We start from the raw sequence: 26199 nt of genomic DNA, 5'->3' as shown, positions 1-26199 counted from the left end.
TTGTCTACTTTATATTTCTAATCCCTCTTATGTAAATAGGCCTTTGTTATTTTATTGTTTCATCATGACTAGGGTCATTTTAACTGTATGTCCTTTTGTATCATTAAAGGAAATTCTATTTGTTTTGTAAAAATTTTCTGAGAAATAAAAAGAAAGGAATATATTTTTATAGAAAAGAAAACAAAAACTTTTTTTTTATTTTATTAATAGAAGTGCAGTTTTATACGGAGCCCCCCTAGGGGACATCGCAAAATTTTTCATTACCTCGCAAAACCTTTTGCATTACCTCGCAAAACCTTTTGAGAAAGTTTTTGCGTTCCCACGCAAAACCTTTTGCGTGGGAAACGCAAAACCTTACTTCGGTAAAGTTAGAAAGATATTCACAGATTCTGACTTCCGGGATCAATAACTCTCGTTGTTGAAACACAAATGGCGCCTCTTTAATGTCCTGATAGCACAGACTACGCATTACAAGAATCAAAAAGCGTTGTTTTCGAGGAAAACGAGCCGTTCTCCGAGCTGGATGTATTACATTGATCTCTATGCACAGGCAGCAGCCAGGCGAGTGGTTAGGGACCGTCTGCAAATGGTAAAACAACAGCAAAACGTTGCAAATAAAAATCAATAACGCTACTGCCATAAAGTGCAGAGACTCTAAAATCACCGCACACACCAAGTAGCTCTTGGTGATCGCACTACAACAGCTGGTTTGGAAAAATACACCTTTACTTATTGTTTTTAGAATTTTTTGTTATTATTAAGCATAAATATTATCCTATTTTACTTCATAAAGAATTCCCATCGGCCTACCATCTCTGTGTACTTCATTCACAAAATGTTATAAAAAGGTGTATTTTTCCAAACCAGCTGTTGTAGTGCAATCACCAAGAGCCCCTTGGTGTGTGTGGTGATTTTGGAGTCTCTGCACTTTATGGCAGTGGAGTTATTGATTTCAATTTGCAACGTTTTGCTGTTGTTTTACCATTTGCAGACGGTCCCTAACCACTCGCCTGGCCTGTGGCTGTGCATAGAGATCAATGTAATACATCCAGCTCGGAGAACGGCTCGTTTTTCTTTGAAAAATAACGCTTTTTGGTTCTTGTAATACGTAGTCTGTGCTATCAGGACATAAAAGAGGCGCCATTTGTGTTTCAACAACGAGAGTTATTGATCCCGGAAGTCCTAATCTGTGAATCTCTTTCTAACTTTACCGAAGTAAGGTTTTGAGTTCTCACGCAAAAGGTTTCGCGAGGGAACGCAAAAGAAAAAAACATTCCCCATGTCCCCTAGGGGCCTCCGTAGTTTTATGTACCTTTTGTCAAGAATCAATGCTTTGTTTAAGTTTTTTTTTAAAATAGGAGCTCCTATTTAATAAATAAAGGTTTATTGTATGATTTTATTTTGTTTTTATTGCAATTCCATACCAACTTCCAGGCAATACTTATATATATGTAGTTTTTTTATTATTTCACAGATAGTAAAATATCTAAGAATTAAATGCTCCAGTTAAAAAATAGGGAAAACAGTTTTTTTTATATATATAATCAGTTATTGTACATTCAACTTTCGGGCAATCATCAATACTTTGGACTGAGAGGGGGACTCATGGTAAGACTAAATGCCCAAAGGGGTTCAAAAATCAAAAAAGGTTTGGAAACACTGCTTTAAATCGTTCATGTTTTAAACCGTTTCTGTTAGCGGTGCTTTTTTTCCTCTCAGCAGCGTTTTTGTTTTGTCTTCTACAGATACCTCCAGTTCACTCTGCGCCTTGGTAGCCGCAGCATCCTGAGCTCCTGCCCTGCTCCTGACCAGCCAGGCGAAGGTGTTTTGTTGCATTATTCTTCAGACAATGGCATCACCTGGACGCTGCTGCGGCACTATGCATACCAAGGCTTCCACGAGCCAAGGTAACTTCTGCGCTTGTCACCAGTGTATATTTATTATTTAATAAGAAGCTTAATGAGGACTCAAAAGGGACTGGCTCATTTATTTGGCATTAGACATCTCAAATAAACACATCTTTCATTACAGTAGCATAAACTTCTGTAAATTTCACATAAATGTCAGTTTAAATGCTTTTATTCATTGCAGTGTGTTCATGATTTGAAATAACTGTCAGAAAGCAGTGTTGGTTTGGAGGACCCGAATGCAGAGACGAGTTGGCAGAGTTGAAATTAAGTGGTTTAATAAGGTTCACCGGCACTGAGGCAGGAATCAAAAAATCCAACAAAAAATAACTCACGAACCAGAACTTAGGAGACATCAGGGGAAAACCAAAATCTAGGAACCAGGAAGAGAAGAGAAAGGCAGACAGACGATTGACCAGAGGTTAGACCAGAGGTTAGACGAGGATCCAGCAAACAGGAACTGAAGAGGAAGGGCTTTTAAAGGGGACAGAGACAGGGAGAGGGCTAATGAGGGAATTGAAAACAGGTGAGGGCTGAACAGAAAACAGAGCAAGAGAAAGAGGACACAAGAGGGCAGCAGAGGACAACAAATGGAAAACCTGGAAGACAGGAACAAATAAGAAAACAACAACAAAATAATAATCAAATAACTAGAATAAAGAAACATGGTGAAAAGAAAACTAAACACTAGAAATCAAGGAGCAAAAGAAAAACATAACAGAAACAGAAACCTAACAATAACTGTTCTAAATGAGCACAAGTATTGATACCCCTACTTGACCTTTTAAACTGAAGCACTTAATACTTAGACGTAGACTCAACTTTATCCCTTGGGATTACTCCTTCAGGGAAATTCTGGCTCCAGTAGCTTATATAGAGTACAAAGAATTAATGCAAGGTGCCATTATAGATTTAAAAAAATTGACAGAAAATATAAAAAGAGTTTATATAGAACAAAAAAGCATAAAAAAGAAAAAGTTATGTCGTGGAATATGTTTCTCTTAGATATATAAATATCTGCACAGTAGAGAGCTAAGGAAAGACTACCTTGAGTTATTGCACTTTTACTGCCGAGATGGACTGACCTTATAAATAAGTCTAAAAAATACACAGGCTACACAGTAGTGGGCATGTGTTATTGCACAATCTGAGAGAAGAATATTGCAAATGAGTGACAATAGATAATGTTTTGCATAAGATGTTTGAGGAGGTGGTGGAAAGCTTTATGGCTTGAGGAGCAAAGAGTTCAGCATTCTGTTGGTCCTGCATTTGGGGAGCAGCAATCTCCCACTGATCAGGCTCCTCTGAGTGGTGAAAACAGTGTGCAGAGGGGGGCTGGCATTGTTCATAATGTCCAGCAGTTTGTTAAGTGTCCTTGTCTCTTCCACCGTCCCCAGAGGGTCCAGCTTCTTGGCAATCACAGAGCCGGCTCACCTTACCAGTTTGTCCAGTCTGGAGGTGTCCTTCATGGCTGTGCTGCTCCCCCAGCACTCCATGCTGTAGAAGCGTTTTGTGTTCAGAAGTCATTGTTTTAAATGGAAAACCTTTTAGAAAATCTCTGCTTCATAACTAATAGTTTTGTGTTTATTTGGGATAAAAAGATGATATGCTATCTCCATGCTAAATGGATGCCTGATCTAAGCTTGTCAAACTATGAAAAACCTAAACATGTCAAGTTTGCATAAAACTACAGCTACTTTGGTCATAGGAGATAAAGGTTTAAATGTCAGATAATATTTACTTTAGGTAGATTTGATGATCTGTTCCAGTTATTCTGAGAAACTTACATTATTAAAAAAAAGCATTATGATTTCTTTTAAACGGGAAGACATTTAAAATATATAGTTACCTTTCCAGTCAACTGAAATAATTAAAAAATGTAACTGCTAAACATATAACCAATTACACTGCTGATTTTGTAAAAAAAAAATAAAATCTATAGATGCTGAAAAACACAATTTAAAGAAGCAGAACAAGTAAGTGAGTTCAGAAAGAGTTAAATTATTTACATTTAGTACATTAATTACAAACAACAGAATGTGTTTGTGTAGATTTTCAGTCCAAGTCAGGGCCTGACTCATCGTTCTGTCAGCCTGTGTGATTAATCGCATTACATCACAAACGGTATAGTTGCTGTTCCTACACTTATTCAGCTGTGATTATGACACATGTGCTGCTTAGGCGTTGGCAAAACAAAGTAAATAATCATACTGATCTACCTTAAAATATCTAGGGCATCCTATTTCTTAAGGATACAAATAATTTCATGTTTTTAATAAAAGTATTGTTTTGTAGGTTTTCTTATCTACTGATCTTTCCAGAAATATGTAGGACTTCTAATTAACCTCAGAGTCCAGTTTCTTCTCTTTTTTTTTCTCTCCATTTGTTCTTTCTTTTAATCTGCTGCTTATCTTTCCACAAAGCTTGTAGGGAAAGTGCAAGAATATCAGAGTTGAATTGAGTTACAGTAAACTGTGACGTGAATTGCCTTGGGGGCTTCAGACTTGATAAAGGATGAAAAAGTGCTATTTCCCACAGAATTTTTTAAAAATTATTAATTCTTTTGAGCAACAATACAAGCAAGATTCACATTGAGATATTAAGACAGTTTAGTAGAGTTCAAAAGGGGTAGGTAGAATTTCAAGAACTTGTAAGAACCTACCCCCAATAACAATATTCATGTCATGTAACATACAGTATAAGGACTTTTGTTAAAAGGAGACATTACAAATCAAAGCGCAGTTAAACCAACACAGAGTGTCTTATTTTGCAAGCAGTTGTACAGAAAAAAAGAAGATATCTAGTTGTACATATTGAAAGTTTTGCAAATTGTCACGTTTAAATGTTTGGGTCACATGCATATTTCTTAAAGATAACATGTTTATACATGCTTTTTAAATTTCTTTCTTTTTATTACCATATATAACTCATTCCACAACATAACTCCTGCTTGGCTGTGCTCCAGACTTTTAAGTGGGGTGTGAACGCCACATCTTCTCAACACAAATTCTCCTTTCAAATTATAATTCTCTTCTCTACACTGGAAAAAATCAAAATCTAGAAAAGTAATGTTATCTTAAAAAAAGTGCATTTGTTCTTGAATTAATGAGGTAAAAGAGACAGTTTGCCAATGGAACAAGACAATTTTACACTTAAAATAAGAAAACACAATTGCAATGTCTTATTTCAAGTGCATATTATCTAATTATCTTATTTTAAGAGTAAATATACTCATTCCATTGGCAAACTATCTCATTTACCTACTCAAATTAAGGGTAAATAAACTTAGTTTAAGACTTTTTTTACTTGTTTCTAGATCGTTTTTCCAGTGTACTGTTAAATATATGTTTTTACACTGCAAAAACCATCTAGAAATAAGTACAACATTTCTTAAAATAAGTGAATTTACCCTTAATTTTGGTAGGTAAATAAGACGATTTGCCAATGGAATGAGTATTTCTACTCCTAAAATAAGACAATTAGATAATATTCACTTGAAATAAGACAAAGCAATTGTTTTTTTCTTATTTTAAATGTAAATTGTCTTGTTCCATTGGCAAGGTGTCTCACTTATCTCCTCAAGTCAAGACAAAATTCACTGAATTTAAGCAAAAATAACTCATACAGATTTCCATTTTTTGCAGTGTATATTGCCAGGAGTCTTGTTTGATATTTTGCTAAATAAATCTAGATTACTTTTATGCGTATTACCCCAAACCTCTATGCAATAACTATGTAGGGAGTGGCGGCCTAGTGGTTAGGGCATTGGGCTTTGAATCCAGACTGCCACTCTGGGTCCCTGAGCAAGACCCTTAACCCCACACTGCTCCCCGGGCGCCTCACAATGGCAGCCCACTGCTCCCCAAGGGGATGGGTTAAATGCAGAGAAGTAATTTCCCTCTGGGATTATTAGAGTATATAAAATACAAAAAAAAATACAAATATGTATGTGTTGGAGCCTATTAAGAATTAGATTCATTTATCTTTTGCAAAATTATTAATGTTAAAGAGCTAAGGTTATGTGAATGGTAGAGTTATTGTTTATTTGTTTATGTATTTGTTTTGCTTTGACCCTCCTCCTTGTCAGTCCGCCTCCTGCTGAGATTAACAAGTAGAAGCAGCTGATGAGGTGGAGCTGATTGTTTGTTTGAAGGAGTGAGGAGTGCAACAGTTTTTTCACACACATCACTTAACTTTATATTTGAATTTTTGTTAGTCAACTCTGAAAATATTTCTGTTATTTTTTATTAGTAAAGAAAACACCCTTATTTTGAAACAAGAAAATTCTCCACGAGTGCTTTTTGTTTTGTGAGTCGAAAAACCTCCTCCTAAGACTACTCTGGCAATTTTTGATTTTTTTGGAAACTTTTTTGAAGCAAGATTAGCCGCAACAAGTGAAAAAACTTCACTGATGACTTGAAGAAGAGCCTAAAGTCGGGAGCCACCAGCCGATCACGCTCTGATGCGCAAAGAAAGCAGCCAGCGGGCCGTGAGTACAATCAGCTGACTGAGTTTATGAATGAAGGCGCCGCTGCGCTACAAAGAATGATCGATAACTACAGAAAGCAAAGCTGTTGATTTCAAAGAAGGATGCTTATTGATGAACTTACTTGAAAGTGAAAAGATCGGCGTGGTCATTAACAATGTTGGACCCTAAAATCCACGCCTGCGTCTGAGAACATGTTAAAAGAGCGCGTCCTTTCGCGCAGAGGCAGATTGGGAGCCTGCACTAGAAAGATTAATGAAATAAAGGCTTTGATGACGGATGCAGGAAATATTGATGAAGTCAATGATTTAGTACAAGCATTTAAGGAAGCCGTGGATGAGTTTAAAAATGCTCATAGGTTGGTTCAAGAGCTCTTATCAGAGGACGAAAAGGAAAATGATTATAATGACTGGTTTGAGCCTCGAATAACTAACTTAAACTATTTTTTGAAAGATGTCGAAACATGGAAAAAAGACATTGTACAATCAACAATCAAACCATCAGACAGCATATCTAATGTATCAAAGAAATCAAAGTCATCTTCTTCCACATCCAGATCTTCCTCAGTCTCTTCAGAGTTAAAAAAGGCCAAAGCAGAACAGGCTGCTGCACTGGCACGAGTTGCTGCCTTGAAAGAAAAACATGCTTTACAAATGGAGGAAGCAAAATTAAAGTTAAAGATGGAGCAAATTGAGCTAGAAGCTGATCTTGCAGCATCAAATGCTAAAATAAAGACCTTGCAAAGTGTTGAGGTGGACCAGGAACCGTCTTTAGGTGACGGCATGAATGAATATTATAGCTCTCATCAAGAACCACATTCGATAGAGGGCAATGTGGAATTTATGCATTTAGGTGCTATACCAAAGACTCCACTTCAACGGACCATTTTGGAGAGATGTAAATCGTCTCCCAGTAGATTAAGGACAGCAGAGAATAAACCCCAAAATAGGAATCCCACTGAAAGTGAAACTGAAGCTGCAATTTATGATCATAACGCATCTGAAACTGCACAAGATTACCCAGAGGTGGCTGTTACTGCTGATAATGAAAATTTGAATGTTGTTATTCAAAGACAAAATGACATAGCAGAACTCATTGTCAGCCAGCAAAATCTGTCTTTGTTACCTCCAAGAAATATTTCTGTGTTTGATGGTAACTCATTAGAATACCAGTCTTTTATTCATGCATTTGAACAATTAATCGAAGACAAGACTAAAAATAATAAAGACAGACTGTATTATCTAGAACAATTTACATCTGGTTTGCCAAGAGATTTAGTTCGCAGTTGCTTACATATGGAAGGAAGTAAAGGCTACAGGGAAGCTAAACAACTATTAAAGGAACATTTTGGAAATGAGATGAAAGTTTCTGGAGCTTATTTGGATAAAGCCTTGAACTGGCCAGCAATTAAAGCTGAGGATGGAAAGATGCTGTATGCATATGCAATGTATTTGAGAGGATGTTGTAATGCAATGCAAGATTTACAGTACTTAGAGGAACTTGAAATCCCATCAAACTTAAGGCTGTTAGCATCCAAACTACCTTACAAACTGCGAGAAAGATGGCGAACCACAGCTTATGAAATACAACAGAAAACTGGCAGGAGAGTCAGATTTAAAGATCTTGTCAAGTTTGTGGAAAACCATGCTAACATGCTTTTGGATCCTTTGTTTGGAGACCTTCAAGACCAAACAACAACCAAAAAAACATTCCCAAGAGGCAAAGGTGAACTAAAATCAATGAGAGGTAAGAACAGTAGCTTTGCAACATCAATAGTTACAGAGAAAACAGGATGCGCTATAAAGCAATCCGTTTTGTCTCCACCACCTCCAGAATCCACACCCATTGCCAATATCTCTCACTGTGGATTCTGCCCGGGAAAACACAACTTAGCTGACTGTCTGCGTTTTAAAGCAGAGTCGCATGATTGTAAAGTTGAATTTTTGAGAAGTCACGGATATTGCTTTGGTTGCCTACTTAAAGGTCATTTAAGCAAAAATTGTAAGAGGAGACTAACATGCCAAGTTTGTCAAATGAAACATCCAACAGTACTCCATATTAAAAGTGTAAACGTTTCAAAGCAGGACAGTCAAACGGAGATTGAAGAAACTCCCATAAGTAGTGCTCTTGTTTCAGCAGGTGATGTAAACGGGGCCGGGAAAGATTGTGCACTAGCCATTGTGCCTGTCCGTGTTAAGGTGGCAAAAGGGGACAAATATATTCAAACCTATGCTTTCCTTGACCCAGGCAGCACGGCAACGTTTTGTACTGAAAGATTGATGAACCGGCTAAATTTGAAAGGACGCAAAACAGAGATACTTCTGCGAACAATGGGACAGGAAAAGCCTGCAGGAACCTACGAGGTTAGAGGACTAGAGGTGGGAGGTATTGATGGCTGCACATACTTGGACCTGCCGAAAGTTTACACACAGGATAAAATACCTGTCTCAAAAGAAAACATCATCACACAAGCTGACCTGGAGATGTGGCCTCATCTCAGGAGTGTCCCTTTAAAGAAAATCGAGGCAGACATTGAACTCCTCATTGGAACTGATGTTCCTCGAGCATTAGAGCCATGGAAAATAATAAACAGTCATGATAATGGACCGTATGCAGTGGAAACGGTACTTGGATGGGTGGTAACTGGACCACTTGGTGTTGATAGTACCACAGAATATGATGGGCCTATTGCAGTGTCCAGTAACAGAATTTCTGTTACTGAATTGAAGGATATGCTCATCAGACAATATAACCAGGATTTCTCTGAGAACCTGTATGAAGAGAAAAATGAGATGTCTGTTGAGGATAAGCGTTTTATGGAGATTGCTTCTGGCTCATTGTATATGAAAGATGGACACTACCACCTACCACTTCCTTTTAGAAACAAAGATAAAGTTATGCCTGATAACTATAAAATGGTTAAGGAACGCACACTGCACCTTATGAAAAAATTTAAGAAGGATAAGTTGTACACAGAAGAATACACATCCTTCATGGAGGACATTTTGAAAAAGGGCTATGCAGAAAAGGTTCCATTTGAGCAACTTTGCAGGAAGGATGGACATGTCTGGTACATTCCACATCATGGTGTTTACCATAAGCGAAAGCACAAACTGAGGGTGGTGTTTGACTGTACATCCTCATTTCAAGGAACCTCTCTGAACAAGGAGCTCCTCCAAGGCCCTGATTTAACAAACACCCTTATTGGGGTATTGTTAAGGTTTCGCCAAGAACCCATTGCAGTAATGGCAGACATTGAAGCAATGTTTTATCAAGTCTTTGTTGATGAAAATGACAGAGATTTGCTGAGGTTTCTGTGGTGGCCAGAAGGTAACATTAACAAACCTCTTGAGGTTTACAGGATGAAAGTTCACCTCTTTGGCTCTGTATCATCCCCAAGCATTGCTAATTTTGCTCTGCGTCAAACTGCTGCTGACAACCAGAAACATTATTCTGATGAAATTATCAAAACCATTAAAAGTAACTTTTATGTAGATGATTGCCTCCGATCAGTGGCAACAGTGAACCAGGCAATGAAGCTTGTCACAGATCTCACCAAAATTTGCAGTGAGGGAGGTTTTACATTAACAAAATGGGTCAGCAACAGCAATGAAGTGCTGGCAAGCATCCCTGAACATCACAGAGCTGGAGCATTCAAGGAACTAGATCTGGATAAAGAAAAGCTGAAAGAACAAATAACAGTTGAGTCTGCACTTGGACTCCACTGGGATACTCTCAGTGATACCTTCAGCTTTAAAGTCACCATCAGGAGTCGACCTGCTACCAGAAGAGGTATACTCTCCACAGTGAGTTCAGTATACGACCCATTAGGATTCCTTTCTCCTTTCATCTTGAAAGCCAAACAGTTACTTCAGGAACTCTGCAAATCCAAGTATGGATGGGATAATGTCATTCCCCAGGAATTTGCAAAGCCTTGGCAAAGATGGCTCAAGGAGTTAAATCTGCTACATGACTTTCAAGTTGCAAGATGCATGAAGCCTGAAAACTTTGATCCCGTGGAAACTGCTGAACTGCATCACTTTTGTGATGCAAGTGAGTCAGGCTATGGTACAGTAAGCTACCTCAGATTAACAAATCACCAAGGTCAAATCCATATCTGCTTTATATTTGGAAAAGCTAGAGTGGCACCTCTAAAGCAGATGACCATACCCAGACTGGAACTAACAGCAGCAACATTGGCTGTTAAGGTGGATCGAATGCTAAAGAAGGAGCTGCATTTACCACTTTCTGATTCAACTTTCTGGACAGATAGTACCTCTGTCTTGAAATATATTCACAATCAAACTAAAAGATTTCACACTTTTGTATCCAACAGGATTGCTGTAATCCATGACCTCTCCCACACCAGCCAGTGGAGATACATAAGTTCAAAAGTCAACCCAGCCGACGACGCATCAAGAGGGCTATATGTAGAATCTTTCTTAAGATCAAAATGGCTGACTGGTCCTGAATATCTCAGCAGAGAAAAAGGAACATGGCCGAAACACACAGAAGGTCTGAAAGAAATACCAGCGAACGATCCAGAAGTGAGAAAGGAGATCACAGTTAACAGTGTGATAATGGAGGATCAACATCCAATATGCAAGATGATAAAGTATCATTCATCATGGAACCGACTTCAGAAGTCTGTAGCCTGGGTATTAAAGGTTAAAAGACATCTTCTACTGCTAAGCCAGCAAAGAAAGTCAAACTCACCTGTCTTCAGAAGTGATGAAAAAGTTGGAAAATCAACACGAGACGCAATACTTATCAGTGGAGGACATGCAGAATGCAGAGAAAGCAATCATTTGTTTTGAACAAAAACGCTACTTTCCCTGTGAATTTACTTGCTTGGAACAAGGCAAACCTCTCAGATCAAGAAGTACCATCCTCAAACTGGATCCGATGCTCGATGGTGGCATCTTGAGAGTTGGTGGTAGGATAAACAAAAGCGCAATGCCATTCCACCAGAAAAACCCGATCATTCTACCTAAAGGTTCACATTTATCTAACCTCATCCTACAACAAATTCATCACCAAGTTGGACATTCAGGAAGGAGCCACATGCTCTCCAAGCTAAGGCAGAAATTCTGGCTCCCTCATGCAAACTCCTTAGCCAGAAAAATCATCAAGAGCTGTGTATTCTGTAGACGCATGCAGGCAAAACCTGGTGAACAGAAGATGTCAGACCTTCCTGAGGACCGTTTATTTCCAGACCTACCTCCTTTCAGTCATGTTGGCATTGACTACTTTGGTCCTATTGAAGTAAAAAGGGGACGAGCTCAGGTGAAACGATGGGGCGTCATATTCACCTGTCTGGTGAGTCGAGCTGTCCACCTAGAGATGGCAAACTTCTTAACAACAGATTCATGCATAAATGCTATACGCAGATTCATCTGCAGAAGAGGATCAGTGATGAGCATCAGAACAGACTGTGGGACAAACTTTGTGGGAGCACAAAAGGAATTACAAGAAGCATTAAAAGAGCTAAATCATCAGAAAATCCAAAAGACCCTTTTAGTAGAGGGAATAAAATGGATTTTTAACCCACCTTTTGGGGCTCACCATGGTGGAGTCTGGGAAAGACTAATACGTCTAATCAAGAAGACCCTCACATCTGTCCTTAAGGAACAAACACTGGATGATGAAACCCTGTCAACAGCACTATGTGAAGTGGAAGCCATCCTAAATGACAGGCCAATAACTTCAGTGTCGAATGACCCTAATGATTTAGAACCACTAACACCAAACCATTTACTCCAGCTGAAAGGAAAAGCAACCTTACCACCAGGAGTCTTTGAGAAAACAGATCAATATTCAAGAAGAAGATGGAGACAATCACAGTATCTTGCAGATCTTTTCTGGAGACGTTGGACAAGGGAGTATCTTCCACTTATGCAAGAACGAAGCAAGTGGAACAGCAAAAGGAGGAACTTCAGCCCTGGAGATCTGGTTGTTATTGTGGATAACTCAGCACCAAGGAGCGCATGGACAATGGGTCGTGTGATAAGGATTTTTCCAGATGCCAAAGGTTTTGTTAGAAGCGTTTTGGTTAAAACCAAAGCCAAAGTCATCCAGCGACCAATAGATAAGCTCTGTCTTTTAATGGAGGCAGCTGGATGAAATAAGACTTTCTATGGACTGCTTTAAGCATTAGAAATGTTGAGAAGCTCTAGGTAACATTTATGGACAAAAGAATGAAGTTTATGTAATGTTTTTGCTAGATGTTAGGCTCCTGTGAATATTATTTTTGTAATTGTTATTTTGCTAAGGCTAACAATTAGGGGCCGGGATGTTGGAGCCTATTAAGAATTAGATTCATTTATCTTTTGCAAAATTATTAATGTTAAAGAGCTAAGGTTATGTGAATGGTAGAGTTATTGTTTATTTGTTTATGTATTTGTTTTGCTTTGACCCTCCTCCTTGTCAGTCCGCCTCCTGCTGAGATTAACAAGTAGAAGCAGCTGATGAGGTGGAGCTGATTGTTTGTTTGAAGGAGTGAGGAGTGCAACAGTTTTTTCACACACATCACTTAACTTTATATTTGAATTTTTGTAAGTCAACTCTGAGAATATTTCTGTTATTTTTTATTAGTAAAGAAAACACCCTTATTTTGAAACAAGAAAATTCTCCACGAGTGCTTTTTGTTTTGTGAGTCGAAAAACCTCCTCCTAAGACTACTCTGGCAATTTTTGATTTTTTTGGAAACTTTTTTGAAGCAAGAGTAGCCGCAACAGTATGGAAGAACTAATGAATTGCAGAGGATATGATGTCGTAATTACTGACATTCATCGACTGTTTTAATAACATTATACTTCAAAGTTGTGATTTTCCTCCCTCCTTCAGGATTGTGTCAGTCGAGCTTCCATCTGGTGCTCGTAAGTTTGGGGTGCAGTTCCGCTGGTGGCAGCCATACCATTCGGGACGTGGCCACGATGTTTGGGCTTTGGATGAAATCAGCATGACCTCTGTTCTGTTCAACACCATCAGTCTTGACTTCAGCAACGTGCTTGATGTCACTCAGAGTCTGGGCTTTTATCTTGGCAATGTGCAGCCGTACTGCCAGCATGACTGGACTCTCAGGTATCTAGTATTCTCATACACACCAAACTTACACTATTATATGGAAATAGTGTTCAACAATATTAAAATGCTGATTCGCATTCTCATTTTCCCTGTTTGTTTGTATAATTTTTCAGTTTCTCCGGCGAGCCTAGTCCTGGCTTTAGCATCCGTTATGTGGAAACACAGTCAATGCAAATCGGCGCCTCCTACAGTCTGCAGTTCTCCTTGGTGATGGGTTGTGGCCGTGAGCCGTCACCTCACATCGACACCCAGGTCCGTCTGGAGTTCTCCACCAATCACGGCCTCACCTGGCACCTGGTCAAGGAGGTAAGTGCTTATTTACCATCACACTACCAAGAACTTCCCACCATCACACTGCATAGAGAAAGGGATAGAAATAATTTATTCATGATTATGAATATTGATTTTTTTTTTTTTCATTACAGCACCAGAGATAATATGTAAATAATGAGCCTAATTGGCATTTTGTTTTAAATGACAAATCATCACAATTAGTTTTAATCACTTTGCTATCAGCAAATACATAGCTGTACTTGAATGGGCCGGCAGATTATCTTCCCAGGATTCAACGAGGATTTTTTGTAATTATAACGGCCACATAAATATTCAAAGAGGGCAAAAGTATCTGCTGTGATATTTTTTATTGCTTTTGGAACTTAACAGACCATAATGACTCTCTCTTCTTCATCACTGGCTTTCATTCTCTTGTCTGCATGAAGATCTATTCATCTTGCAAGTACAGATTGTAACTCACTAAGTGCTTTGTTGAGTTAATCCATGCTGATCTTTCAGTGCTCAAGGTCAACTATACTGTAATTCAGCAAGAACCTTTTATTCCCATATAAGACTGTAGGAAACCTTTTATGCATGATGCTGTTTTTGAGAATGTTTCAGAAATTCTCAGTGTGCCAATATAACCCCTCTGGTAAATATATCAAACAAATCTAAAAATGTACTTTGTTTTTCTTAGGCCTGTCTACCTGGCATGCCGAGCTGTTCGGAGTTTACAGCTCCCAGTGTTTACCATCCCTCAGAGTTCAAAGACTGGAGACGTGTTACGCTTTCTTTGCCTCAGAAGACGTGGTAAGTACTATTCACAAAAACAGAGGAAAAGACTCGCTGCCCTTTGGGATTAAACGTTCTCTGATCTTGATTTTGCCATGTTTTTCTTTTTGTTTTTGTGTTTTGTGTGTGTGAATAAAAAGCATAGGGAGCTTTGAAACCAGTCAGGTCAATTACAGAAACAAGAAACTACAGAGAATGAAAAGATTTGCATTTTCTGCTATCAGTGGCTGCAGGTCTTAATAAAAATGCACAATCATCCTATATCTACTCCAAATACTTTTTTTTTTATAAACTTTTTTATTATTTTAAAGAGAAACAGGTACATTAGTCCGATAAAGGTAAAAGGGGTATATTACAACCTGATACAACAGAAAGGAAACCCCAAATACTTATTCACATTAAAATATTTATATCCCTTGAACTTTTACAATAAAAACCACAAAGTTGAACTTTCAATATGTATTATATGTAGTTTTGCTAATCTGTTTTTCAACAAAATACAGTAAGGTCCAGATGTGACCTGGAAGAAAGTTGATTTGGTAGATTCTACTGAAAAAAAATGCAAACTGGGTGCATATATATGTATTTTGCTCCCATAGGCTGTAGGGTTGCCACGATACTAAACTTTTCAACTCGATACCGATACTAAGGAAAATATTCGATACTCGATACCATTTTCGATACCACAAGAATAAAAACTCCAAATTTCAACAGAAATATTTTGATTAATAATTAAAATACAATAAATAAATAAATACAATAAACAATAAGAACAATATTTTGAGGTTGTATGCTGTGCACAATATTAAGCAAGCTTGATAAAAAACTTACAAAATTAAAATTAAGTGTTCCTTCCTTGGCTATGCTTTGCACACCTAACAATGACACTAGCCAAACCAGTTAAGAAACAAAAATAATTCTCAGCAGCTGCACCTGTCGCAAAAAAAAAGTCTGAAACTGAAAAGTGCAGAGAATTATTCAATCACACAGTGTTCTGAAAGTGCATTGTCCTCTATTCTCTACTTTAGATGAATGACTGTTTAGGTGCCACTGGTGGTGGCACTGTATTGATACTTTTAGAAATGAGTATTGTATCCGGATACAACGTTTCAGTATCAATGCTTTTTTGAGTATCGATACTTTTGACAACCCTAATAGGCTGATAACCTGACTTAAATCAGTGGCAATCTAACTTTTGACACCAACCAAGGAGTCAGTTCCAACAGCTCTCAGAGCAACATGTAGTCGGAGCGCCGCTGTTTCAACGTCGTATACAAACCAGTCTCCAGGACCTTAGATTACAGACAGCAAAAAAACCTGAGTCTGGGTCACTAGTTCACTTTCCAATAGATCAACCGTGAATTTGCTGCCAACTGAAAAATATAATGCAACCGCTTTTGGCATTTACTCAGTCATATTCAGTTACTCTAACACAACTGTTTTATGTCTTACCTTGCTAATATAAAACAATTGTGTTAAAGTCCAATCCAATCCAATCCAATCCACTTTATTTATATCGCACGGTTTAAATAAACACAAGGTTTCCAAAGTGCTGCACAAAAAGATAAAATAACTAAAATAAATAAAAGTAAATAAGATAAAATAAAAGCACTGCCCGCACAGGATAAAAATATGCATGTGTACACATAAAATCAACACTCTACATGTGAAGTATCTAAATATGATTAAGTAAATGCCAAAAATGGTTGCATTATTTTTTTCAGATGAAAAAATAGAACAGAATAGAATACAATAAACTAAAAAATCCCTTTATTGTCCCACAATGAAAAGATTAAAGAAAAAAATATGGTCACACAAAATTTATAAAAATAACATACAATAAAATACTGTACTGTAAAGTGTTTTAACAATAAATATTGTGCACCTTCAAAATAAATAAACAATATACAGCTATAGACATTTTTACAGTAATGGATATTTAAAAAAAAATGTATATATTTGAAATATTTGAAAATAATAATAAAAACACATAATGTCTTAGAATGACAGAGTTAACCGCCAGACCTTAATACTACTTAATCTGTGGCCAAACTTGCTGCTCATAGAATCGTTAACTAGATCGCAAAGAAAAAGTGCAAAGAGCTGCGGCATGATCATAAAATGTATTCTTTGGTTCGGAGGATAAATTGTCCTTTAGCTCCCAGTTTTACAGCACCTAATGCTATAAATAATGTTCTGTGACAGCCGTAGCTCACACATATATCAGCTCAAATATTCATATAAACCTTCCCCTCTTAACACCGTGACCTCAAGCGCCATGTCATTCCGCCACCCTAACTCCTAAATAACTGCTCGGATCTCTTGCAGAACAGGATGACATGTCAGAAGGTCATGGCACTGATTGGTAATAAAACAGCTGTGTGCAGGTTGAATGAACACCAGACAATCTGATGTGGATCTATAAAGCAGCAGAGCCATATACCTCGTATATTCCATATTTATACCACACTATTTAACATATATCTTTCCTTTGAAGATTAAGAATTATGAAATCTAGCATATTATTATTTTTTTTTTTTGTAATTCAAGTTTTTATTGATTTTTTCAATTTTTAAAACATAAAAAAAAAAAAAAACATTACAATAAAAATAACAGAATAAAACAGTGAGGTTTAGTGCAAATCGTGGTTTGCTGCCTTAAAGTCCAAATCAATTTGTAGACATAAATGTGCAAAAACTGTCCCATTGTTGCATGGCTGCTTCATTATTAGAATGTATTCTTCCCAAGCAACAATTTCAGTCATTTTCTTAGTCCACATTCTAATTGTTGGGGTATGGGGATCCTTCCTAGCCTCGTGAGACCATCCTGATCTCGCGAGCTTTCAAGGTGTCACTCGCAGATCAGTCTGGAGACTCTCCGTTAAAGAAAATTTGGAGCCGTTCACCAAACGAACGTCCAATCAGCGTTGGCTTTGAGGCGGGTTGAGGTGTGACGCAACGAGAAGCGCGACAGTTCAGTCTAAAGAACATGGCGGCTTCAGCCGATGAAACTAGCGTTAGCGTGGCTATCGAGCAAGTTTTATCGGAATTACAGAGCAAAACACTGCTCTGGAGGCTTTTCTCAGAGGAAAAGATGTTTTTGCTCTTCTCCCTACTGGTTTCGGCAAGAGTAGCCTGGCTTGTGGTTGTGTTTTCGTCGTCGCTCTGTTAGTACGTCATATGCTTCGTTGATCTGATTGGTTTATTTGGCCAGTCTATCACCAACATAGGCCAATCAGCTAACCAGTATTTTCGCCCCTTCCAAAAATTACTTCAACGGAAGGTTTCCAGATGGATATGCAGAGCAAATCCATCTGGCGGAGTCAGGTTAGGTCCTTCCATAACTTTAAAATAAGTCGGGCACATGTGACCAGTGCAGTGCTCAACGCTCTAAAAGCATGTCTGTTTAACAATAGTACCTCACTTTTATCTCCAAGTAAACACAGTCTGGGTGATTTTGGCAAATAACAAGGCAAATCTATCATATTATTTATGACTAGATTTTGTTTTTAGATTTGAGGTAATGTTTTTTTTTTTATATAAATTCTAATCTCAGGTCGAGTGCCACCCGATTCAGATGGATCCAGAATTACTATGGAGAGCAAGACGAATGGGCCCTGGATGACATCTACATCGGCCAGCAGTGTCCCAACATGTGCCATGGACATGGGTGGTGCGACCACGGACATTGCAGGCTAGTCCTTCCGCCTGAATTGTAAATGTATGTTGGATGAAATTTAAATGTACAGCTGGATCAAAGTCAGTCTCTTGTCTTGTGCAGGTGTGATGACGGGTTCTCCGGACAGGACTGCCAGCCATCGTCCCCACTCTCCTCAAGTGTCCTCTCAGACTTTGAGTCCCAAGACGCACTACTAGCCACGTGGCAGGAGGTGATTGGTGGAGAGGTGGTGGCAGCTGACATGGGCTGTGGGGTTGTCTCATCTGGATCATCCCTCTACTTCAGCAAGGTAAACAAATGAGAAATATTGTTTTTATGCTTTATCGTTTCAAGACAAAATATAGATCAAGATGGAACATGTTGTAAATTTATGTGATTAAATTTAATAGATTTGGATAACTGTCCAATCTTGGCTAACGCAGGCATTGTCTGATTGCTGTCCAGTCTTCTTTGCCAAGATCCACTGGTCTCTGAACTCTCATGATTTTCTCATAAAATAAATCTCTATAGAGTTTATGAATCTGATTGGATAGGGGATGTGCACCACTTTAAGGTGATTACACAGCTGTTAACACTGCTTTTAGTAGATTGTAAATCAGGCTTCCTAGCTGCAGCTGCATTATTTTATTAGTGCCATACAGGATGTTTTTAGTTTCAGTACTGATAACAAATTCACAATTATGGATTAATGATAAGGTTTCTATTCATTTCAGTTCTGTTTATTTATATAGCGCCAATTCACAACACATGTCATCTCAAGGTACTTTACAATTCAACAAGATCATCCAGTCAAATTGATTCAAAGTTTTCTATGTAAGGAAAACCAGTTGATTGCATCGACTCATTGACTCAAAGGCAATCCCTCACACTTAGCATGCTTGTAGTGACAGTAGAGAGGAAAAATTCCCTTTTAACAGGAAGAAACCTCCAGCAGAACCAGAGTCAGCGTAAGCGGCCATCTGTCAAGTCCGACTGGGATTCAAGGAAACAGAAGCAGACAGAGAATAAGCAGAGATACAAAAGGAACTTGTCAACCAGCTCATAGGCGGCCCCGTCCAGGAAGACACAGCCAGGCAGACAAGCTCCGAGCCAGCCCCTACGTCAGAAGACAAAAAGTGCACATCCTGTTAGTCACAGTCAGAGAAAAAGGGCTACACTGAAAAACAGGCTGATCTCCAACATCTATAAACAAAGGCGTTGATGGCAGCAGCACAGCTGATATTTCTCTCCAGGATGGAGTCACAGCCAAACAGGAACAGACCAGATGAAGCTACTATGAGAAAAAGCAGAGAGAGCAGAACGTTAGAGATTGAACTAACAGATTCTGCAGAGTGGGAGAATAGAGATAGAATGAAGCAGAATGATGAAAAAGGGGTCCCTATGTCCTCTAGCAGTCTAAGCCTATAGAAGCATAACTAAAGAGATAGCTTAGCTATAAGTTTTAAGTCTACCTCTAAAAGATGACAGGGTGTCTGCCTCACGGACTAAAACTGGTAGTTGGTTCCACAGGAGAGGAACCTGATAACTAAAAGATCTGCCTCCGATTCTTCTTTATTCAGATTACTATAGTCTTCAATATCTTTGGGGAATTCCAAAATACAGGATCTTAAATTCACTTTTGGCTTTTTTTTCTATCTAATGTTCAAAGAAGCACACATACTAATCCAATCGAGTATTTTTCTCGGTCAGCAGCAGAGGTGGACAATCCAGGTCTACAGAGTAAAAATCCGATTAGTTCTAAGCATTTGCATTTCCAGATCCACAACATAAACATGGACTAATCACCTGGTGAAGTGCACCTAATAAAGGAAAACTAAGCAGGTTTTTTTAACCCTCTGGACCTGGATTAACCAGTTCTCCTCAGTCTGATCTGTTAAACCAAACTTACTGTGGTCAGGTAAGCAACTGTTTCAACATCTTTGGGTTCGTGATTGACTTAAGCCATAATGGTTTCTAAGCTCTTCTGAAACGTATCAACTATTTGGCTGTTGGTTCCAACACCTACAAAAACATGTAGTCTCTTAACAACTGGCTTCAGGACATTTATCTCATTTCCCTCTGAGAAGAATGCCTTACCATTAATTGTGATGATTGTCATGTCCGGATTTCTATTTGAAACTCACAAGTTTATGTAAGGTAACCTGAATAAATCTGACTATTTGCACGTTATTGTCAGGCTGGGCTGAGGCAGCTGGTGAGCTGGGATTTGGATACAGAATGGGCAGAGTTTGTTCAGTTCTACCTACGGGTTGGAGGAGACTGGGCAGAGTGCAACCAGGCAGACAGCAGGGAGGAAGGAGTCCTTCTGCAGTACAGCAACGATGGAGGAATCAGCTGGGGTCTCATCGCTGAGATGTACTTCACAGACTTCACCAAACCTCGGCGAGACAGAAATAACCAAAGAAATTTAACTCAGCTGTTTAGTGTTAGATGTTCCAAAATAATTGTCCTCTTACTCATTTTGCAGATTTGTGCATTACGAACTTCCCCTTGCTTCTAAAACACCCTCCACCCGGTTTCGCTGGTGGCAGCCTCTTCATTCTGGGGAAGGGTACGACCAATGGGCAATCGATGACGTCATCATTTTGTCTGAGAGAGAGAAACACATTATCCCAATGGCCAATCCAACTCTGCCGCAGGTCAGGTTCTAACATTTGATCAACCTATTTTGTTATATCTGCTCTAGCAATGCGAACAAGGTTTGGTTAATTCTCAGGACTCAGGAATGTATTTTCTTTTCTTATTTCAATCATGTTCAATGAAAAAGATAAATACAAGATACATTTCTTTATTTAACCAGGTAAACCCCGTTGAGATCTGGATCTCATTTTCAAGGGGGACCTGGGCAGAGATCTACAATACACTGCAACCTGGTTACAAAAATGAAACCAATGAATACATATGCGCAAATATAAAACAATAAAAACTATTTAAAAGCAGTGACACTGTTTCAAAGAAGCTTGTTGTCTATCTTTAAGAACCGCTCGAAATAAGTCCAATGAAATATTGTCTGACATCTTGAGCTCAGACTGGAGCGGATTCCACGCCGTAGGAGCCAACACACTGAATGCTTTCTTTCCTTTATCAGTTCGAACAAGAGGAACATGTTCCATCTGGAAACCTTCCGTTGAAGTAATTTTGGGAAGGGGCGAAAATACCGGTTAGCTGATAGGCCTATGTTGGCGATAGACGGGCCAAATAAACCAATCAGATCAACAAAGCATATGACGTACTAACAGAGCGACGACGAAGAAGAGCCAATTGATAGATCCAACTCTTGCCAAAACCGAAGCTTCCAGAGCAGTGTTTTGCTCTTCTTTCAGTGAAGAAATACTCTGTAATTCCGATAAAACTTGCTCGAGAGCCACGCTAACGCTAGTTTCATCGGCTGAAGCCGCCATGTTCTTTAGACTGAACTGTTGCGCTTCTCGTTGCGTCACACCTCAACCCGCCTCAAAGCCAACGCTGATTGGACGTTCGTTTGGTGAACGGCTACAAATTTTCTTTAACGGAGAGTCTCCAGACTGATTAGCGAGTGAAACCTTGAAAGCTCGCAAGATCAGGATGGTCTCACAAGGCTAGTTATTTACTACTCTTAACTCAAACTGGGTAAAACCATATAAAAAAGGACTATAAAAACAGGAATAAAAAAGTAACAGAGTTTTTTCCAGATCAGGTCGTTACAGGACAGAGAAAAATGCTTGGAGCTTGCACAGCTGTGGGCTCAAAAATCCCATCCTCGAGCGTCCAAACATTCTTCCCTAACAAGCTTCTTCAAATATGCCTGCATATGTGAAACCCATGGATATGTATTTATACTGTAGTATACCCACTTTAAAAGAAACTACTTAATTATTTGAGTGTTTTTTCCAAAACCAAACAATTCAGATGTAAAATGAGAACTACATTGCCTTGAGTGTATTTGGATTAATGTTTAATTGTTTATATACCAGTGTGAAATACTAATTAATAATGATTTAGTTATCGGCTGACGTATTTTTGTTGTTGTTTTCTATCACATCATTGATCTAGATCTTTCTGTTTCAAAATAGTTTTTCTTTTCTTTCACTTTTTAGGCTTTTTTTTCTATTTTTTTTAGCAATGCATTTATTTCCTATTTTTATCATCCCTAAAAGCTTTTCCACGGCGTCAGTGCATAAGAATGTTAACACAGGAGATATTCAGTACTTTTGATTCCCAATATATTTTACTCACATTTATTATAAATAGATTATGTCCTAGCTATTACTTTTCTGGCATCCCATTGGTAATGTCTACAAATTTTTGTGGAATTCTAGCATTCTGTTTTAGCTTTTTATATCCATGAAATAAATTTGGTATGCTTAGACTGCCAGCGAAAAAAAGCCAAACAGCTGTAACAAATTCAAATATGTCTGTTTGTTTTGGAAGAAATCCTCTCCAGATCCAGATATATTTTACTAGAAAACACAACAGTGATCATGTGATTATGTCCACAGAACTTTTATGAGAAGCCGGCTTTTGACTACCCTCTGAATCAGATGAGTGTTTGGTTGATGCTTGGCAATGAAGGCATGGAGAGGGACAACAACAATAGTTTCTGTGCTCCGACTCCTTCTGCCATGGTGTTTGGACGCTCCGATGGAGACAGGGTGGCTGTTACAAGGGACCTGGCCCTCCGCCCTGGTTACACCCTTCAGTTTAAGGTTGGGGAGAATTTATTCAATAACATCATGTATAAGTAAATACACAAAATAAACATTTTCAATGATGATCTTTTACTATTTTAATTTATCCTTGTAGTTAAACATAGGCTGTGAATCAGAATTCAGCGCCTCTGCCCCGGTCCTGCTGCAATACTCCCATGATGCAGGCAGAACATGGGCTCTGGTCCGAGAGGGCTGTTACCCTGGAACCCCAGGAACAGGCGTCTGTGAAGGCAGCGGCCGTGAGCTGAGAGAACCCACCATCTACAACACCGGGGACTACGAACAGTGGACCAGGATCACAGTGGTCATACCGCGGAATGTTGCAGCCAGGTAACTCTGGCCACAGATATGTATACACTCACCGGCCACTTTATTAGGTACCCCATGCTAGTAACGGGTTGGACCCCCTTTTGCCTTCAGAACTGCCTCAATTCTTCGTGGCATAGATTCAACAAGGTGCTGGAAGCTTTCCTCAGGGAGTTTGGTCCATATTGACATGATGGCATCACACAGTTGCCGCAGATTTGTCGGCTGCACATCCATGATGCGAATCTCCCGTTCCACCACATCCCAAAGATGCTCTATTGGATTGAGATCTGGTGACTGTGGAGGCCATTTGAGTACAGTGAACTCATTGTCATGTTCAAGAAACCAGTCTGAGATGATTCCAGCTTTATGACATGGCGCATTATCCTGCTGAAAGTAGCCATCAGAAGTTGGGTACATTGTGGTCATAAAGGGATGGACATGGTCAGCAACAATGCTCAGGTAGGCTGTGGCGTTGCAACGATGCTCAATTGGTACCAAGGGGCCCAAAGAGTGCCAAGAAAATATTCCCCACACCATGACACCACCACCACCAGCCTGAACCGTTGATACAAGGCAGGATGGATCCATGCTTTCATGTTGTAGACGCCAAATTCTGACCCTACCATCCGAATGTCGCAGCAGAAATCGAGACTCATCAGACCAGGCAACGTTTTTCCAACCTTCTATTGTTCAATTTCGATGAGCTTGTGCAAATTGTAGCCTCAGTTTCCTGTTCTTAGCTGAAAGGAGTGGCACCCGGTGTGGTCTTCTGCTGCTGTAGCCCATCTGCCTCAAAGTTCCACGTACTGTGCGTTCAGAGATGCTCTTCTGCCCACCTTGGTGGTAACGGGTGGTTATTTGAGTCACTGTTGCCCTTCTATCAGCTCCAACCAGTCTGGCCATTCTCCTTTGACCTCTGGCATCAACAAGGCATTTCCGCCCACAGAACTGCCGCTCACTGGATGTTTTTTCTTTTTCGGACCATTCTCTGTAAACCCTAGAGATGGTTGTGCGTGAAAATCCCAGTAGATCAGCAGTTTCTGAAATACTCAGACCAGCCCTTCTGGGACCAACAATCATGCCACGTTCAAAGTCACTCAAATCACCTTTCTTCCCCATACTGATGCTCGGTTTGAACTGCAGGAGATTGTCTTGACCATGTCTACATGCCTAAATGCACTGAGTTGCCGCCATGTGATTGGCTGCTTAGAAATTAAGTGTTAACGAGCAGTTGGACAGGTGTACCTAATAAAGTGGCCGGTGAGTGTGTATATATATATATATATATATATATATATATATATATATATACAGTGTTGTATAGTGACGAAGTAAAAATACTGTACTTAAATATATTTTCGAGTACTTTATACTTTCCAAGAGTATACATTTTTTTGAGAACTTTCACTTTTACTTCACTACATTTACGAACTTAATTGCATACTTTTACTCCGATACATTTTCAATGTTTGGTTTAGCCCCTTGAACCCTACGGACCCACCGGCGGGTCCAGCTGCTACATGACCTCGTAGTTTTACCAAACCCCCAGTATTGATTTAAAAAACATATTTGGCACAGTTTGGTGACATTTATGGATAAATGTGCCAAAATGGCCTCTCCGCCTAAGAAATTTCTCACTAATACCATTCTAAAATAAATATGATTCATCTGATTGAGTCCAAATTTGGTATATTTTTACACAACATTTAGATTTGAAAGTCTGTACTACTTTTTTGTGCTATAAATACTATTTTGGTAGTGTTTTGCAATGTTTATTTCAAAGAAAATTTTGGCGAGGTTCAAAAAATGCAAAATATTTTGTATTTTGTCCCTAATATTTCAGGCAGGGTCAAAGCTACAATGGTGCTGACACCAGAAAACCATTCTATGACATCTTACCTTTACAGACATACCAAAAGTTTCTTCTTAAATCTAATAGCTTTGAGGCTATAAGTTATTTACTTTTGTGTGTTTTTGTCAGGCAGAAATTTATTTATACCCCCTTAGGGTGCAAGAGGTTAGTTACTAAGTAAAAAAAAAAGAAAAAAAAAAACGAGTGAGAGAAACACAAGTGTTTGAACCCCACCTACTGACAACAAAGTCGGGTCTTGCCTGGGCTTGTTCATCAACACCAATAGGATACGCCTGTTTCACAAAGCCAGTCTAAATTTATCCTACACTTGGTTGTTTATATTATTATTAAGTTAATTTAACCTTCAAAGTTAAGTGTAACTTTTAGTAGTGTAGTACTAAAAAACTGTAACTGAGAAAAAGTATCTTTACTTTGCCTAAATTCTACTTGGAGTAAAAGTAAAATTACCCATCTCAAAATTTACTCAAGTAAAAGTACAAAATTACTTCATTTAAAATGTAATTTGAATAAAAGTTACTTAGTTACTTTGAGTTATTTAATGCAAAAAAGGATGAGTCATGAATCGAATTGACCACAAGGTGTTTTAATCGATTTCAATGCGTATTTCAGTGGACATCCACACTTGCAAAAGATCAGCTGAACTAAAGAACATACTTCCTCACAGCACAAGGACAGTCACAACCTGTACCATAAAGTGCAAACAATTTTCAGTCCTACTGTCCAACAGACAACACCATGTTAGGAATGAAGAAATTTAAACTACATTTTAAAGTTTTCAAAATGCACACAAAATTAAATGCCCAAAAGATACCAGAAATCAAACTAAAACGCAACAGGATGCCACTGTTATTAACAAGCTCCTCATTTAATGATTTTAACTGACACTTGTTTTTACATCAATTGTTTATATGTTTGAATTGTGTAAATAAAGTGCTGTTAAAAGTCAAAGTCTTCTATTTTTTAATGGCGATTAAGTGTCGGTTCCGTAACACAGGGGTTTAAATTTCCGGCCGCATTAAATTTTTTCACCATCAGTATTTTATTTTATTTTTTTTTACTCAGTAACGTGAGGGGGTTTTAAATGTAGTGAAGTAAAACTACTTAGGT

The 26199-nt window shown here is 38.6% G+C and overlaps 1 protein-coding gene across 1 annotated transcript in view; it reads left to right on the top strand.

Moving 5' to 3' along the window:
- reln (reelin) overlaps positions 1 to 26199 on the top strand; it is a 177776-nt gene that overhangs the window by 112376 nt on the left and 39201 nt on the right. The window contains exons 19-28 of the mRNA XM_038284654.1: positions 1746 to 1907; positions 13240 to 13476; positions 13593 to 13785; positions 14450 to 14562; positions 18100 to 18237; positions 18325 to 18511; positions 20399 to 20604; positions 20690 to 20861; positions 22701 to 22907; positions 23005 to 23240. Coding sequence (XP_038140582.1) covers positions 1746 to 1907; positions 13240 to 13476; positions 13593 to 13785; positions 14450 to 14562; positions 18100 to 18237; positions 18325 to 18511; positions 20399 to 20604; positions 20690 to 20861; positions 22701 to 22907; positions 23005 to 23240 — 1851 coding nt within the window. The remainder of the gene's footprint in view (positions 1 to 1745; positions 1908 to 13239; positions 13477 to 13592; positions 13786 to 14449; positions 14563 to 18099; positions 18238 to 18324; positions 18512 to 20398; positions 20605 to 20689; positions 20862 to 22700; positions 22908 to 23004; positions 23241 to 26199) is intronic.

This window comes from Cyprinodon tularosa, unplaced genomic scaffold, assembly GCF_016077235.1.
Source record: "Cyprinodon tularosa strain WSP-4 unplaced genomic scaffold, ASM1607723v1 ctg200, whole genome shotgun sequence".
In the NCBI taxonomy this organism is placed as follows: domain Eukaryota; kingdom Metazoa; phylum Chordata; class Actinopteri; order Cyprinodontiformes; family Cyprinodontidae; genus Cyprinodon; species Cyprinodon tularosa.
Note: the sequence above shows the minus strand (reverse complement) of the source record. Positions and strands in the feature narration are given on the sequence as shown.